General features: G+C 35.2%; 1 protein-coding gene across 4 annotated transcripts in view; it reads left to right on the top strand.

Moving 5' to 3' along the window:
* The window catches only part of LOC116176073 (putative phosphatidate phosphatase), a 43,381-nt gene extending 26,967 nt beyond the window's left edge, over positions 1-16,414 (top strand). Inside the window, exons 3-6 of one of the 4 annotated variants that reach the window (XM_031494543.1) lie at positions 13,632-13,945; positions 13,989-14,046; positions 14,101-14,277; positions 15,948-16,414. In XM_031494543.1, the coding sequence (XP_031350403.1) occupies positions 13,632-13,945; positions 13,989-14,046; positions 14,101-14,277; positions 15,948-16,058 (660 nt within the window). In that variant the 3' untranslated portion in view covers positions 16,059-16,414. The other 3 variants (XM_031494557.1, XM_031494551.1, XM_031494565.1) reach the window with 3 other exon arrangements.
* Positions 16,415-18,051: the final 1,637 nt, after the last annotated feature.

The raw sequence follows: 18,051 nt of genomic DNA, 5'->3' as shown, positions 1-18,051 counted from the left end.
TTACATAATCCATCTGTTGGACTCGGGGTTGGACTGAATCGCTGAAGCATACTAAACACCAAAAAAATCATTATTGATTATGTCTAGCTAGGGCATTGAACACTCTATTTTGGCTTTCTCCCAATAAAATTTGTGCATAAAATTACGCTTTTGACCGATATCGTAATGGACATTATCTGGTATTTGCATATACAGAGTGGCCCAACGAGAAGTATACAGAGGGCTTTTAGGGTATTAAATTTAGAAATTTCGAAAAATCCTCGAACACGTCAATTTTGTATTCGAGGGGGACAACTTTTGGAATACAAATCACGAACCCAAGTCTTCACCCCTCTACGTAGGAAGCTTAACCCCTAAAATTTTAAATGGAATCCTATGGCAAATGCCAAAGCCAATTTAATCGTGATTACTAATCTGCTTTGCTTTTTAAATTCTAATGATTCGTTTCGGAGATATTCGCATTTGAAATGGTTTTTTTCCCTGATTTAAGTCCTTTAGATTACTTCTTGTGGGGATATTTAAAGAATAAAGTTTATGCAAAGCAGATTAGTCATCACACGATTAAATTGGCTTTCAAATAACGTGCCATTTTTTCGTTTAGATCAGAGGACAAGTATAATTGACTGTCATCTGCTGCGTAATAATGATATTCACCGAAAGTAGGCATTTCTTGAAAAAAAAAATAATAGAGGGCCGAGAATTGAGCCTTGTGGTCATCGATTGACACTAGACACTATCCTGATACATAATCATCATACACTACGGCTTGGTATCTACTAGAGAGGAAGCTAGTCCCTTCCAATACAAGCACTATATAACCAAATCCGGGCAATCCGCCTCTGTGCCACAGATTAGGTATTTGGTAAATCTTTCATGAAGTGTGGCATGAAGGGTGGCATGGGAGCATTCAGTTTGACTGTTCGTCTTTTACGCTCGAGGGTCGAAGGTACACATGCGTATCGAACTATCTAACGTTTACCACTCATTTAAAATTTTTGGAGAGCAATTCCATCCTCAAAATTGACGTGCTCGAACGTTTCTCGCAAAGCTGTCGTTAAGCGGCCAAAATTGGCACTGACTTTTTTCAGGGAGTCATACTGTATAGGGTGTTTCGGATAAAGACACCCGCTGAAACACAGGGATAGTTTTCACAAATTCCCCTAATCACTAGACACGACTGATGAAGAACTTTTCGTGACTACTGTTAAAAGTATCTAATTTTACTGCTTTACTGCAGATTAAATTATCAACTATAAATAGAAAACCGCAATTATTAAATTATACAGCAATCTATTACGAGCATTTCCTTAACTACACTACGTGAACGATTTGTTTTTTTAAATCTGTAAAACAACCGAATTTTACAGTACTAACTTGAATAATTTGAACGTGCAAGCACTATCTCCTGATTAACACGTTCTGAGTTTCATTAGGGTAATTTGTAATTGCCTGTTTCTTGATAGAAGACGACGAATTTCATGGAAATGAGTGTGTAAAGACGCCGCTGTCACATCAAATGACTTTAATCTGGACATTTATGGGTGCATGCATTAACACTCTAAATTTCAATGTCGATACCTAGATACACCTCACACGTTTTCTTGATTTCCTAAATATAAAAGTGCCGACCGTTAATAAAAAAAAAACTATTCAATTATGTACTTCCATTATTTTTTTGAAAACTTGACAGACATGAGTTGGACGACCTTATACACGTAAAAACGAGTTACCTACAATGAATGATTTTTATTTGTGCATATACTATAAAGTAATTATGTACTACTTTTTGATCGTTTTCTTCTTCGTATACAAGCTGGTTTGTATTGTAATTGTTGTTTTTGGATTAAGCGCATGCAAATGCCGATGTTCCGACATCCACCAATAACGAACCTTCACGGTACAGAAAAATCTCTGCATCTTGTTGAGACAGTAAAATTCATTACTTTTTTACAGTCTGTCAAATTAGTTACACTATTTTGTTCCAGAAGCAAGCCAAGAAAAAAAAACCCGACATGAAAAACGACGACGTTAAGAAGAGGGTAAACCGCTCATTAGCATTCACGGGAATACAAAAATGTTTGACCGTTAATGTCTGTCTGTTTAGCGCGTCGAATTATTTTGTCTCACAACATGTAATTTTATTTTAGTACAAAAATAAGAAGAGGTACCGTCAAATTCACATTATCTCTTTGGCTGCATGTAATTACAAATTTAATTTTAAAATAGTCTTCCGGTTCCCGGTTTTGACTATCTTTATGCGGTATCCTGTCGTAAAAAGATGTAGCGATTGCACTGTCAAAGGCATAAAAATCTAAAATTTTTACTTGTTTTTTCTGTAATTTTTTTTCCAAGTCCAATTAATGGTGTTGTTTTTATGGACTATTTTTATAAGTAACAGTTGCCCCAAAACCCATTTCCAAAGTTGACAATTCTAAGACTAGAAGTGCGAAAAAATTTGCGATCATGTTTTCGTATCGCTGCGTTTGGACGTATTTTTGTGCCTGTAATGTTTCTGGCAGCAATGGCGAATTATCCATACCTACCGCTCTGATACCGCATTAGGCAATAGCACATTTCGAAATTCGAGGAGCTCTAGGTAGATGCTTATAAATTTTAAATAAGATTTGGTTTGATGGCAATTTAAGAAAACGGTATTAATTAAAAAAAATGTGCTATTGTTTGCGTTTTGTCCGTCCTTCTGTCAGTTCGTCCGGACCCACTTCTGTGGTTTTTAACTACTTTTAGGGCAATGCTCCTAGCTAGAGTCCTGGAATTTTTTACAATACGTAGCCTATACCTTGAAGGTGTGCCAGGCGACTTTTGCATGCGACAACCAACTGGTCTCAGATTTTGCATACGCATGCCTTTAGTCGTCTCAAGTACAATTTTTGAAAATGGAGAGGTGACACGTTCTACCCTTCATGGGAATCTAATGAAAAGTTCCACCGAAGTCAACTCCTTTTTAAGATCAGTAGGTTGGCCGGAGGGAGAAGAGAAGAGAGAAGTCTCAGCAAAAGGAACTGTTTTCTAGCAACTATACCGCCCAACTTTCTGAGCCCTTATCAAAAATCATTCAGTCGAAAAGAGTCAGAACGTAGGTTTCTTTGAAGGTGTGCTCTAAAAAAACTTCCTTTAAGTTCCCACGGGAACAGGGAAAAACGGGACCGGGGTACGCGAAAAAACTGGATTTTCCAAAAGGTGGAACGAAGTTCGCCGGGATTGCTAGTATGTAATAATAACAATCATACGAATTCTGAGCAACGAGAGACTATACATTTTTGGTAAATAATGTGCCGCAATAAATGCATATGCTATAAATAAGTAATATTGAAGGAGGTAGGTAACCACTGCAGTAAAATACGAAATGAATTCAAGTACATTTTAAAACAATAGTGTGAATTTAAGTGTGAATGGAAAACAGTAAATGTGACACATGAAGTGGCGTAGTAGTAATTTCTGAAATTCTTACATACCTCTTCCTTACAATAAAAATCCGCAATCGTTATCGTAATCTGTCGTGGCTTGAAGGTGTAAAATTCTGTCTTTTTGCAGATAAGCTCGCAGATAAGACTAGAAACAGGCTGAAAGGAGTATTATTAACGAGGACACAATTACTATACGCAGATGTTCAAGAGAATGTATTTCGATTTGATACAACGAAATGAAATTAATTACTAAAAATTCGATAAGCCCTTTACAAAGGAAAGGTTAAATAAACAAACTTCATTATATAAAAGCCAAAAGCTCGGCGTAGTGGAATGGAAGTGCGGTACTAAGGCTCACTGGTTCGAATTCCGGTTAATTTGTAATTGTATAGTGGGTTGGTGTCTTGGTTGAAGTCCGTCCACTTACAAATAAAGACAAAATAATAGTATAGTCAATTTAGTATTTGGATTTTGTAAATAAAATAAATAATTGCACTGAACAAAGGTACGAAATACTTGGAATGAGTAAACGGAAGCTATTTCTTCTATAATTTGTAACGGTTTGTTCTGGATATGATTCTACGTAAATTTAAGTACCTACTGCAATGGTCTTTGTTGCAATTAAGGGTTGATTAACAAAGTTTTGGAATTCTGAATTCAAACTGTGATTTCTATACAAAAATCAATTGAATCGTGATTTGCAGTCGGCTATCTTAAATCTGTACAAATATTACCTATTTATGGTTTTGTTTACTGCAGATTTTTCCCTTTTCCTCTCTGAAAATTAGCTACAACATTTAAAACTCGTTTCTACTCGCCATTCAATAGGCACGGCGGTTTACACATTACGGTGTAAATCAGACATTCCAAATTGATAGAAAATTTTATACAAATCCTTTCTACATTAAGTCTTGAATACTTACATAAATAAATGGAACTAACCTACAGGGGCTACAAGTCTTCTTGTTCATGGAAAGAATTGATTTTCTTAACTGCTAGATGCAGCTTGGTGGTTATACAATCTATAGTGATGTTTCAGATGTTATCAGATTTTTTTCTTTTAGGAAAACTGCATCTGAAAAACTCGCCAAAGTAGAATTTTTCTTGTAATAGGTTTACTTCAATTTGAATTTTTTACTTGTTAGTTGTAACTGTGTAATTGGAGAAAATCTTTAGTAAGAACAGGCACAAAAAGATAATTTCAAAAATGTCTCCAACCATAAGACCGATTGAACTACTGCCAGCTATCTAGTTTTTGCAGTTCTGCAGTTTATGCAGTTTTTTTAACACGTAATAAGGAATATGTTCAATCAATACATTTACTTTCGCCTTCGAAACAAGTCGTTTATTTACTTTTGCAACTCTGCATTTAACTAATTTTTAAATCTTCTCTCATTTTTATGCAGTAATAGTAATTCCTTTTTGTATATTAAAAACGGAACTTCTTCGGTCGATAACATGACGTACAAATTTTTCGCAACTTTCACTTTTCTCGAACCACAGAACTAATTCCAATTTTTCTACTGAAAAAATTCATATTTCCCTTTTAATTAAAATCGTGCAATTTCTCCTCGATAGCTGAGAGTTTTCATCTCTTTTTTTTCAACTCTGATTGATCCCCTTTTTTAAATACTGAGTAAATTTTTTACGCCCTCAAATGACGAATTAACTTCAAAATGGCAATATCTAAATTTTTTATTGGTTAGTGTCTTTTTTCCTAGCAATCCTGCGCGGGTGTTAATCATTTCAAAATAAGCCGAATCAAAGATTTCCACGGTGTGTTTATCTTTGCGATAGGCTAAGAAATGTAATTTTATATATTTATTGAAACGACTGCAATCCTGCCGCTACACCCGATATCTAGACGCCAAAAACCTTCAGAGAACAAGGGCTCAATGAAAACCCCTGCGTAAAAATGACACATATTTTGTTGACTCCAATCATTCAGATAAATTCTTTACGACCAAAATTTGTTTGGGAAGACACTTCAGAACCTTGACATTTTTTAGAACCAGAAAAATTCTAACATATTTGTGGAGAAAAATCGAAACATTTAAATTCAAAATGAAAGCTTCCGTTACAGTACCAATGAAACACGTAGCTGTCGTAGCGTAACAGAGAGGGTGCTTTAAAGCATTTTTTTTTTATGGATAGTTACAATGATTCCGACCTTTTCTTAAGGAAATTGGCCTATAAACTAAAAAAAATATATTACGGCGGAAAATATAGCACGAACCAATAATATGGTTTTATTTGATATATGTCTGTGCAGAAATGTTTTTAGCGCATTTTCCTAAAGGAAAATTGCACTATGAGTTTTGTTGCCCCCCCCCCCCTGTTATTCAACTTGTTTCACTTGATTCTGTACTTTGTAAATGCTTGCTACTACCAAGTACTTTTGGGATGGGTGACCAGACGAAGCCGGAGGAGGTGAATCTAGACAAGAAAAATGCGCGATCATGATTCGGGTGGATGCGAAGAATGTATAATGCCTCAATTAAATTTTTACGACCCGCACGTTAGTAATTGCATTGAGGTAAAAAAATGACCCCCACTTTTTCATCATCACCGTCATCGCAAATCTCTCACAGATGAAACTGTTGCAAATTTGGTAGGTTGTTTGCGGTGATTAAGTGCCCATCTCAGGGAAACCATATTTCCTTAAAAATATGATAACCTACGATGAGACATAGGTTTTCCAATACAACCCCACAACCAACCGCCGCCCCCGCCGGTTGACGACTGGAAGAGTCCTTCTTCACCCACGATGAAAAAAAAAACCAAGACGATGATGATCGTCTTCTACGATATGCGTCGACTGGGTTCCTGAGTGCCAAACTGTCGGTAGTACTATAGTTGGAAATTGTGATAATCCTCCAGAAGTAAAGCAGTTCCTCTGGAAACAGAAATCGAAAACTTGACAGAGAGTGACCTCCAGTACTGCTTCTAACAATGGGAAATTTGAAAGATGCGGAGTAGAGGACGGCGATCATTTCGAAGGGGAAAGCGTTCATTTCACAATTTTTACAACAAAACCGTATTATAGCGCCTAGTCCTGCAAATTTTAAATTTTGTTGGTAAATTTTCATCAAATCGTGCACTACCTTTATTGATTTTTTGCGTTCTGCAAGGTGTCCCAACGAAAACTGGGGCAAAGAATAGTAGTGGAGGTCATTTCGAGTAATACATTCGTACCTTTTTGAGCTTTTATTAGTTTTGAAACATTGAAACTTTAAATCGCGTTATTTGGCTAACTAATCGATCTATGCAAAAAACAGTCGTCTAAATAATGAACATTACTTCCAAATTATGATTCACTTAATCCCTCATCCAATTAAAAAACTGGTGGGGGTTGCAATCCATAACACGGGGTTAAAATTACAATCATTAGTTCTACATAAAAATTTGCCCCCTCGCTAACGAGGGGGGCAAACCTTGCATACAGAACACTTAATTAGTTGATATTGAATAAGTGGATTGATAAAGACACTAAACCTCCCCCTTAATTAGTTTAATTTTTCCTAGCATTTTCTCTCCTAACGTGTTAAATGAGAGCTGATCGTTTTTATTAATGACCGTCCGATAATTTGTGGCATTATACATTTTAATATTAAATTAATCAACATAATGATGAGAACTTGTTAAACAAGATTTACAGTATAATTTTCCGCGTTTGAGTAATTGCAACTGATTGATACTGTTTCAAGAGGCATAGGTATAAATTACAATTAGGAAACATCGAAAGTGTGCAAGAAAAAAAGTAAAAACCGCAGGCCTACGGTAATCATGATTAATATAGCGGTTTAATTTAAAAACTCAAAATAGAAAAAACGTCGACGAGTAGTTCGAGGTGAAAAAATAGTATAATATATGGTGTGATTTACCAATAATTTTAAAACTAGTTTTTCTACGTCAACTTTCCATTTCCCAACTTAAGCTGATTATCTCGATGAGTATTTATTTATTGTTCCAGATATGAATCGTATCATTGAGTTGTTTTTAACTTTAATTATAGGTTTGTATATCGTTTTGGTGCGATCAGATGAACTCGCAAGGTATATTGTGGTATACACTTAATTAAGTTGTCAACAAACTACCGTCATTTTTAATGATCATCGAATCCATAAGGATATTGCCGAAAGCTTTTACGTATAGAATATAAAACATGCATAAACAACATATCCCCGTACTGAAATGCAATTCCATTTGTTTTAACTTTTTAATTTTTTGTTTTCTCTTGGTTTTAATCAACCGCAATCATGAACAGAAAAAAATGCAAAATGCCTTGTAGCTAAACTGCCAATTAGATACTTCACTTACACGAGTGTTCGGTGCCACTTATCTGCATTCTCCCCAAGCCTACAAGCAATATTCACGTAAAACGTGAAACTATAGCTATTTTTTAATTGAATTTCGTACTTAAAAGTAAGTACGTTTACTTTGCCAATTGGGCAGATTATATAGCACAGAGAGTCTTCCCACTTATTACTTTAAATGCATATTGCAGGAACTTACCTGCACATATAAAGTAAAGTACAGACTTCCATAATCGTCTTTTCCACATCATCTCATCATGTGATTATAATCCCATTTTACCATTGTTTACTTTACATAATTGTTTGAAACAGAGGGATTACCATGTAATTCAGAATATTTTGTTCTTTTTATGAGGAGGCATTGCTGTGTGCCTTGTGATGCGTTCACTACACTACCCGCTAAAGACCAAAAGTCCAACTAGCACATAACAAATCAACCTTTAAATTTTGAATTCTACAATCTCTCCTCGTAGAAATCAGGAATTCGCTAGACGAAAAATCCCAATATTGAAATAAAATTTTTTAATCTGAGAGACTCGGTGGCTTCGTCCGAAAATTACAAAGATACACAACTCCTGAAATAAATCTTGGACATGAATAAAAAATCTAACATGGAGACTATCTTAAAACTGTTTTACCGCCAATCAGATCCAATTTGCCATGCACCGTAGGTATACAGGGCAGGACAGAAAATGTTTCTGCTTTTTTCGCTCATTAGATTTATACCTCTTCATCTGGGGGGTGGCATTGTGGCTGTTCGGATTTGGGGGTAAAAGTATACGGAATTCCTGTAAGGGGCAAAATTCTCGCTGATCAATTGCGCGCTCGTGTGGATATGGTCTTGAATCAATTGGATAGTACCTCATTTTACGTACAAGTTTCGTAAACGTATTGTTTTCGGAAGTCGCGTTGTCCATCTCTTGCCGATAAATATCCGGTGAACATATGGGAAGGTCGGAATCGGCCAATTCTTCAATGCTTTTAATCGCCCCTTCGTGTTTTTCGATTGTTAAAAGATTGAAGAGGTTCGATGTAAACGCAATTTGAATGTGCATGCAGTAAAATAAGAAAACTAACAGCAGTCACTTCAGTAGATCCTTCTTCACAACTCTGCTTATTGCACTACCTAGGAGGATGGCTACTACCTACGTCGGTAAATGCTTCCAATAGTCTTATGCCTCTATGGCTGGGATTAATACTTAAAAGCGAGAACCACCACAGCACTATTTTCAATATTAGGAAAACTAGAACAAGGAGCCATGTTTGCTTTTTGAAAATAAACCCAAGCATTTGTATCAAAGGCACTTTTAGTGGAGGGGGGACAACAAAGAACGTCTTAGTGGTCTCGATTGTTAAACTCTCGTCCAAATAGTCTTTTAATTGTCGTATTCCGGGGTAGATAACCAAGTCAGAATTGTTTACTATTTTATAGTGATTGAGAACTGGCACTATTCGCAAATTAAGCTTCTCACTAACCGTTTTTAACACGAGCATGCCAGTGTGACAACGTGTTCCCGCGCATATCTTTTTTGTATACTGATGCAAGCCAATATCTGGAACTACATAATATGCCGGGCAATCGTAGAAAGTCCTTAAATCCCTCTGGAACGTCACACGCAGTTCTTCAAATGTGCACCTCTCAAGTTGGAAATTAGTCGCCGTTTTTCCACAATTGTTACCATGGTGAGGATTGCAGGTATAAAATTCAACCGCTTGCAGGCCTCGAATCGCAACGACTGCATTCAAAATGCCGCACCTCCACAGCTTCATAAAAATCACCGTTAAGTTATTGCTGGATAGGCAGAACGAAAACGAATTTTCCACGTGGCGATAGAGTACTATTCCAAAAGGTGCTCGCTACGATCAAATTCATAATTTCGATGACAGACTTCGCGCTATCCGCTTGTATCACCCAGTTGGTCGCATAACTATCTCCAGTCGGATATGCTTTGCTGAATGGATCCACGGAGATTAAAGGATTGCGCAGGGTGTGAACGATGTGGTCTTCATCAGGAGTATCTGAAACAGTGTAGATTGTCTCTCCAATGACAAAGAGGCGCTCAATTAAACGTGAAACGCACGACAATGTCCAGGTATAATTTTCTTTCTGATGAAAACCGTATGCGTGTGTAGAAGACCACATCAGGGTTACTAAAGTTATTAAGTGCAAGTTTAAGTAGAGCATCCTCGTAGATTCTGATTCTAATCAAAAAGGTCGTCACTGCACAAAAGGCACCTACTTACTGAATAAAGCACAGCTAGTTTTCCCGCGGGTATAACTAATTGTCTATTTACCTTGAAACGACATTACATCAGAAGCGAAACTACATTGCCTTCATTTTCAATCGCTGTTCTATTGATTTTTGTTTTTTTGTATACGGGCGGTTGTATACCTACTGATGGTAGATATACGAGTATAAATATTTCATTTTCATTATATTGTACATCCATTATTTACTTTGATACAATACACAATACTTTGTGGCTATTATGGTAATGAGTGGATGTGAGGATATTACGTAGCAAAGTATGAATCAAATGGTTGTAACGGGTTACCCGGTTACGTTACGTTAAAATCACATCACAATCACCTGATGACTGGATGAAATATGGGCGGTCAGTGTCAGAAAAACAAATACGACGGAACGAGCGATCGATAGAACAAATTTAATTTAAATACAGTTTTAATTACATTAAGGCCTTTTTTCCACTTCTCAATAACTTTATTCTCCGAATAAATTCCATGGATACCATTGTTGTTCCAATCGTTATCAACTACTTATTTGCCAAATTAATTTATCGAGAGATGGAATGATTTTCCCCAAGGTAAATAATTCTTACCATCCGGTCATAATTGCACTTTTCATCAAACCGGAGCACATATATATGAATCAAAAACCATAATCTGATGATATTCTCGATGCTAAATCTCGATTTAAATGACACTGGTGTCGTTGTAATTACAATTATAGCATTGGGCCTTTGATACTTTACAATTAAACAAGACAGGCTGCCTTTTCAAATACGCTCAAATACAGCAATACACCAAAACCAACAGTTACATTTCAAACGGCCAACACTAAACAAGCTAGACCTAAAGGCCGTGATCAAAGTTTCCTTTCTTACTTCCGTTCCTCCTTCCTTACCACAATACTGCGTCTTCGAAGGATTAGCATCTGCTTACTTCAGCGATAGCACGTGCTATTGAAACTAATTAGCTTCTGCAGCGATGACCGGAGAAAAACATGAGATAAATACTCACAAATACTACACAAATAATTCCAGATGAATAAAATAACCTTAATCTTTTAACACGAAAATCAAAATGTACAATGAAATAAACAAAATAAACACCCAATAAATAATTCTGATACAAAATAAAATTGCCCTCCAATTCAAATATGATCAGATTTGCGTTTAATCTAAAAACTACCACATTTACTCGTTAAAAAATAACCACCAAACAAAACGTCCGCATGGCGTAGTTTAGACGTAGAACGTATGTACATACAACGTGAAGTCTATGATCTATGTATGCGAATAAATCCTTCCTGTACATTTTTACCTTGCATGCTTAAATGATTGAGATAAGTTTTCGTAGGCGCAGGTACAATGTTTGCAGTGGCAGATGCTCCAATTAATACTTTAATTAATTACTTTCAGTTCTCCATGTATTACGCTACAGGTATATGTTGAATTAAAATCTCGTTAAAGCAATTTACATATTATATCTGTATGTAATGTGTTAATTAAGAATGTCCAAGAATCAATTTATACCTTATATAACCTAGCATTTGGCGTCAAGGTCTTTTTGGGATCACATTTTCTTATGTACTTAGTTCAAGTTTATATATTCATTTCAGCTTTTTTAGAAGCAATTGCGGTTTTTTAAAGTTTATTTTGAGTAGAGGGGGGGGGGCTGGATCAATCAAAGTAAGACTCGAAATTTACCTACAATTAAATTACAGAATTGCTTAGGAATATTGCTTGCGACTAAATTCGTTCTGTATCTGTCCTGAATATTACCCTTAAATTAAATTGTTTAGGGAAATTTTGTCTTGGTTACGATAATAATGTAAAAATGATCAATTCGTTGCGTTTTACACTCGAAATGGATATAAAAAACGGAAATATTAACAACCTGTTGCTATATTGACAAACGAAACTACAAACCAAACCCATTAGGAAGCAAACGCCGCTTATATCCAGATAACTAAATATGGAATAGAGTTTTTATTATTAGGTATTGAAAAATTTTCTTCATTGGAGTATTAGTCCGGGCGAGAAATTCTGTAAAGCGCTTTATAAAGGTTCTAACTTTACATTTTTTTCTTGTTGAAAACAAAAATATTATGATGATTTTTATGTAGCACATACGTTTTGCCACTTACCTGGTACTACTTTATGAAAAATTTTGAAGGCTTTACTTACACTTTTTCAAAAATGGCGGACAAGATCGCGCTTAGGTGGACTCTTTGTATGCGATTGCGATATACCTACAGGTAGTATTAAAATCATTATTTTCGTTTAATTTCATATTATTTATTACCGTATACAAACTCTGTATAAAAAAATAAATCGAAAACACTTAAAAAAATATAAATGAGCAAAAACATTACCTAGACTTTATTCGGATTCGTCACTTGAATCCGAAGATTGCACAAGCTGAGTTTCTTCGCTTTTGTTGTTGGTGCAAACGCTTTTTACATTGGCAACAGCATGCGTTTGCCTTTCAAATTTACAGTTCTCCGGCACTTGCACATGTTAGTTTTGCACCCTTTGTTGCAACCACAATGTACCAAACTTTGGCATGCTTTTGGCACGGCACGGCACACCCAGAGTCAAAATATTTCGAACTTGGTATACGAGTATAATAATTGAACCTAGCATGTAGCCAGTAGCCAGCAGATTCGCGCTATCGGTAATTTTGCGCGCGTTGCGTCGTCGCCGTGATGGAAGGTCCTAAATTACGCGTGCGTTTCAAACGCTGTATAAACAATATTTGGCGTTCTATTTGTAAAACAAAAAAAATTTTATAAGGATCTTATAAGATAATTATTAATACCTCCTTAACCCACTCAAAAAGATTTCGATAATTGCTAATAAAATATCATCAAAAGTCATATAAATATCCGCATTTTGGGAACCATTTTGTTTTATTTTTTTCGCAAATTGTTATTATTAACAATGGTGGGTAGACAATAACTCATTTTAACCTATTTGAACCAACCCCATGTAAAAAATGCAAATTTTTTCTTTGCAACTAAAGCAATTAGTTAACACAAGTTTCTACCGTCATTTTGACCACCATCTTAATTTGTCTTTGGCTACATATTTTTTTATACAATAGTAATAAATAATTAAACGTATGTAGGTACTAGATAAATATCATGATAATATCTTTGGTTACAACAACAACAAATTTTAAAGTGAGTTTTAGTCGCCATTTTGGGCGCAATCTTGATTTAAGGCCTTAGCAGCCGGAATTCGAGGTGGTGACAGGCAAAATCGGATTCAGCAGGGTCCAATTACCCTAAAAACACTTGTCACCAAAATGTCTCAAGATTTGCCGTTAGAAGTTAAGATCTGAAAATTCTCGCCCGGACTATATTGAATTACACCAGGAAATAAGTCGTTAAGCATGATCCCCGGGTCAAGTTTTAGTGCACACAAGTCTGTAATAGGTACTGGTATTGAAGTAAAGTCTTTATATTATTGTATTTCTTTATTATCTGCTCTTCATTGGGGTACTTGTTTCACATAAAGTAACAGACCACTATTTTAATAAAGACTATTGCTTTCTTTTTCATAACGTTCTGATGCGATAAAGAATATACCTACATATAAGAGTAATTCTTCAAAATCACTGATATAATTTTTTTTATTGCAGATGATGGTAACGGAATTTTGCAACTGCTACTTTAGCGACAGAAAGCGAGAATTTACCATTCTAGGGCGCAAATTTCCTTATTGGGTGTGGAACACGTACTGTGTTGTTGGGGTTTTCTGTTTTGGGGCAGCTTGTTCACAATTGACAACCGATGTCATGAAATACACTATCGGTCGTTTAAGGCCGCATTTTTACACAGTGTGTTTACCAAGTATAGACTGTAACGATCCGAAGAACCATTTTGTGTACCACGAAGAGTTCCATTGCACGAATCCTTTGTATTCAGATACAAAACGGATTTTAAAAGAAATGAGGTGAGGTAAAATTTTTCGTTGCGGGGGTAACCGTATTTTTTAGGCTGTCGTTTCCATCGGGTCATTCGTCTTTTTCGATGTATTCGATGGTGTATTTTGCTGTATGTACCTACTTTTAATCGTGACCTGCGACGATTTGAATTTATTTTTTATAGATTTACCTGCAAGCTAGGATGACGTGGGACGGATCAAAACTATTGAGGCATACTCTTCAATTTATCGCAATCACCTCATCTATTTACACAGGAATGACGAGGGTGTCAGATTATAAACATCACTGGAGTGATGTTCTTTCTGGTTTTCTTATTGGGGCAATAACTGCAATTCTTGTGGTAAGTTACTAATTATATGGATGCATAGTAAGCATGTCGAACGTAACATAATGTTAGGAAGCATGATGTCAGTAGAATTGAAAGTGGGGCTTTTAAGAAACAAAATCTCCATTGATTTGGACACACCACAACATACATCAATATGTCTTCTAAAATTGATGAACTGCTTGGTGAAGTTAGCTGACATTTTAAACAAAAAAAAAAACGCATACCGGAAGTAAACCGCCTAACAAACAACATTATACAGAATGGCGGTGAAAACGAGTAATTCTATTTTTGGTTAGCTGGTCGTCAATTTTGGGATCGAAGGAGACGGTAAAACTCCCTATAGTAATGAGTTTATCAGATTGGATTAGCAACGCTCTACAACACCATCAACAGTATTTAAGACAGTCGTGTATCATCTTTTCTTCAAAATTTTCAAGGTTTTTGTGGGGACATTAGTTATATAACAACATATTAAAAATTTTCCATTAGTGTTACAGCAATAAATTGGAGACTAGACCTCCAAACGACCACCTGTCTCCGTTTCTTGTTTGCCGTCATAATGTTGAGCAAGAACGCAGCTACCTTCTTTCAGGGTCGGATAACTTCCTCCACTCGCCGAGATAACTCTGGGAGTTCTTCACTCACAAAAAAATCTTCTCAGAAGTCTTTATGTATCGCCAAAGTTGAAGGAATCCATACAATTAATTTTATGACGCTACGCCCTTTTCTGCTTAGTTATGGCTGTCACTAAGCCTAAGTTTGTTAGTTTATACTTTTCTAGGTCTTCAGGGATCTTTAAATTTGCGCAGACTGTAAAAGCTCTGACAAAGCGAGTCTAATAACGAAATTGCTGTGACAACAGAAGAACATAATGCTTGAGCCGTAGGTATATCCATAGAGTAAAAAAACTTTATGGGATATCACTCCATTGGGTAGAATTGCCATGTGTAATCAATTTTATCTGGTTTGTCTTGTCAAATGAAAACATGGGAAATATTTCTTTCTTGCACGATATTCTATTATGCCTTAAGAGGGTTAAAAAAACAGACGCGCTTATACAATTCAATGGCATAGTTCTAATGGCTATTGTTTCTTAGGCTGTTTTTGTTGCGGACTACACTAACAAAACTAAACCATCCACTAATGAGATATACCGAGAAGAATACGATCCCATACCATCCTAGCCTAAATATACTAACACAAGCATGCTATATTAACATTTTCTATTTAAATGTTTATTACTTTATAGTGCATATAATGTCTTGAGATATATTATTACAGTAGACACTTTGCTTTGTTCGTAGTGTAAGAGGAGCTTCAAAATGTACACTTCTGTTAATGCTCATCAAAATCGCCCAGAAATGTTTGGCGCCATTATGTAGGTTACAATGTTGAGACTACCTTTTACATAAGACCTTTATTATTTTAGCAGAATACTTTTAAGTAGATACTTACGAGTATATAGATTTCGGCTTAGCTAAACTGTAGCATGTTTAGGCTCCAGAAAGTACAGCACGCTGTCTAAGATAGTGTAAGATTCTTAAAATAGGAATTTTTCGCCAGTTCGTTCTGCACTTTTAAAACAGTGATTATCACTAACTGAGGTGCAGATTTTAATCATCTCACTTCTCATAAAAGATGCAAACTAGATTCTTTTTCCTTCATACTTTGTTTTATTTCAGGCCAAATATGTTTCAACATTATTTCCATGTAATTATAAAAGATTTGGTGGCAGCAGGGATATAAGTTGCTTTAACATGAACGGTCGTCAAGCAACAAATCAGGCTGTTTAATGTACCTAGTAGACTGTAAGGTGTAAAATAATTCTTTTGATGGTACAATGTTTTAATATTTATAATAATTTATTTACTTTTTTTCTTACTATTAGATCCTTTTATTGTATTACTTTCATTTGTTATTGTTTTTGTTTATTTAAGCTTATTAGTATCTACAACTAAATTAAGTTATAATTGTATCAGTATTTATTTATATGTACATATACTTTATAATTTAGCGTAGGTAACTGTGCAACTTCGTACTAGCTTATATTAGCAATAAATTTATTATTTAATTATTGAAATCATAATAAAATACTAGTCGTACTTAATTCTTAACATGAATTAGGCATCTTGGATTTTAATCTGGCACATGAGCTATTATAATAGTAAAAGTGACGCACACATACATAGGTAAGGAATCCTGGATTACTATGTAAGTAAAGGTGCTGCTCTTTAACGAATAAAACCAACAAATTAGAACGACCAGAATTTACAATACAGGGTATCGATATAAGTACATTAAAGCTAGTTTAGATGCATATAAGAGGAGTGCAAATTTTAAACATTGCATCGCTGCAATAAAGACATTGGAATTTTAAAATTGTTAATGTTATGTCATTTGTTCTGTTTCCACTTTTTATAGACATCAGACAGTTGGTGTAGCGATTTTCTAGCCAAGATTGTAACAAATAATTATACCAATAAATAGTCAAATTTTTTTCTTGGAGGAACAAACCTGATTAAATCAATATGAGCCTTTGAGCGACCATAGCTGCATTATTTTTTCGTGATGACTGCTTTGAAAACTAAGTACATAAAAGGATAACAACATAAGCACTAAGTGCCCGAAATTTATAATAAATTTCTTTATTCTAACTCTTGATTCTCATTTTAAAGTATATCTCATAAACATTTTAAAATTATCTCACATCTCTACGTGTTGCATTGTATCATTAATGTGCTTTATGAACAATAATAACCAAAGTAAGTAGATACAACTGGTAGGTACATCATTCATAAAATGGGATAATCAATCAAATGATGGTAGCTATTTTTATTATTTATATACTTGATTGATTTGTTTTGAATAAGAATATGGGGTTGCTTTCAAAAATGCGAATTTGCTTGCACTACAAATATGTCTGCAGTATTTAGTTCTAAGTTCTGTTAACACTATACGAAAGCTCAATGTGTACAATGTTTGTTTAAGTTTAATGACATACGAATTAAGCTTAATTGTTTCTGACTTAAATATTAAAAATAATATGATGTAAACTGGTTTGATTCTTCACTACATGTTTGCTCTCTAGAAATTTCCTACATATCTACAGAAAAGCAATTTTCTTTTACCTGTTATGTATGTACCTACTCCAAAACGAACGACGCAGTTCTTGTTGAGAAGGTTTACGGTAAGATCGTTAATCTCATGATTGTGCAACATTTTTAGCATATAAGCTATGTACCACCAGCTCTCGTACCCTTTCTGATAATCTTCCCTCTATGGAGAACATAGCAAACAAAACTTTATGCAAAGTGAATAGAGTTGCCAGTTTCCTCTAAATGCGAAATGGTTTCCTAGTTGGAGAGAACAAAAGGAAGCGGTACTCGTCAAATACTTGTATTGTATCTACCGATGGGGAGCAACTTAGGATCCCCTTCCACTCAGCAATAAATTATCGCCATGTTAGGTTTGACTGATTAACATTGAATTTGAACACATACCTAAGTCCTAAGTAGTTATATATAAACTGGTCCCTTCTGTCACACATCCTATACCTACTTACCAAGTTACTATAGGTACTATACTGTGACTGTGAGTATGAGTACATCAGTACGAGGTTTACATTATTAATTAGGTACCTATTGCTCGTTCGAAGATCTTTATTATGATAAAGTATTAAATATCTCAAAAAATAAACGATCAAATTTTACACAAACTTAGGAGGCCAATTTCAGCTTAGGAAGTCGGCCTGAAAAATTTCAGGGTTTTGACTACTAATGTTCTTAG

The sequence above is a fragment of the Photinus pyralis genome, unplaced genomic scaffold (assembly GCF_008802855.1).
Source record: "Photinus pyralis isolate 1611_PpyrPB1 unplaced genomic scaffold, Ppyr1.3 Ppyr1.4_LG1, whole genome shotgun sequence".
In the NCBI taxonomy this organism is placed as follows: Eukaryota; Metazoa; Arthropoda; class Insecta; order Coleoptera; family Lampyridae; genus Photinus; species Photinus pyralis.
The sequence above is the reverse complement of the archived record's forward strand: the minus strand, read 5'-3'. Positions and strand labels throughout refer to the sequence as shown.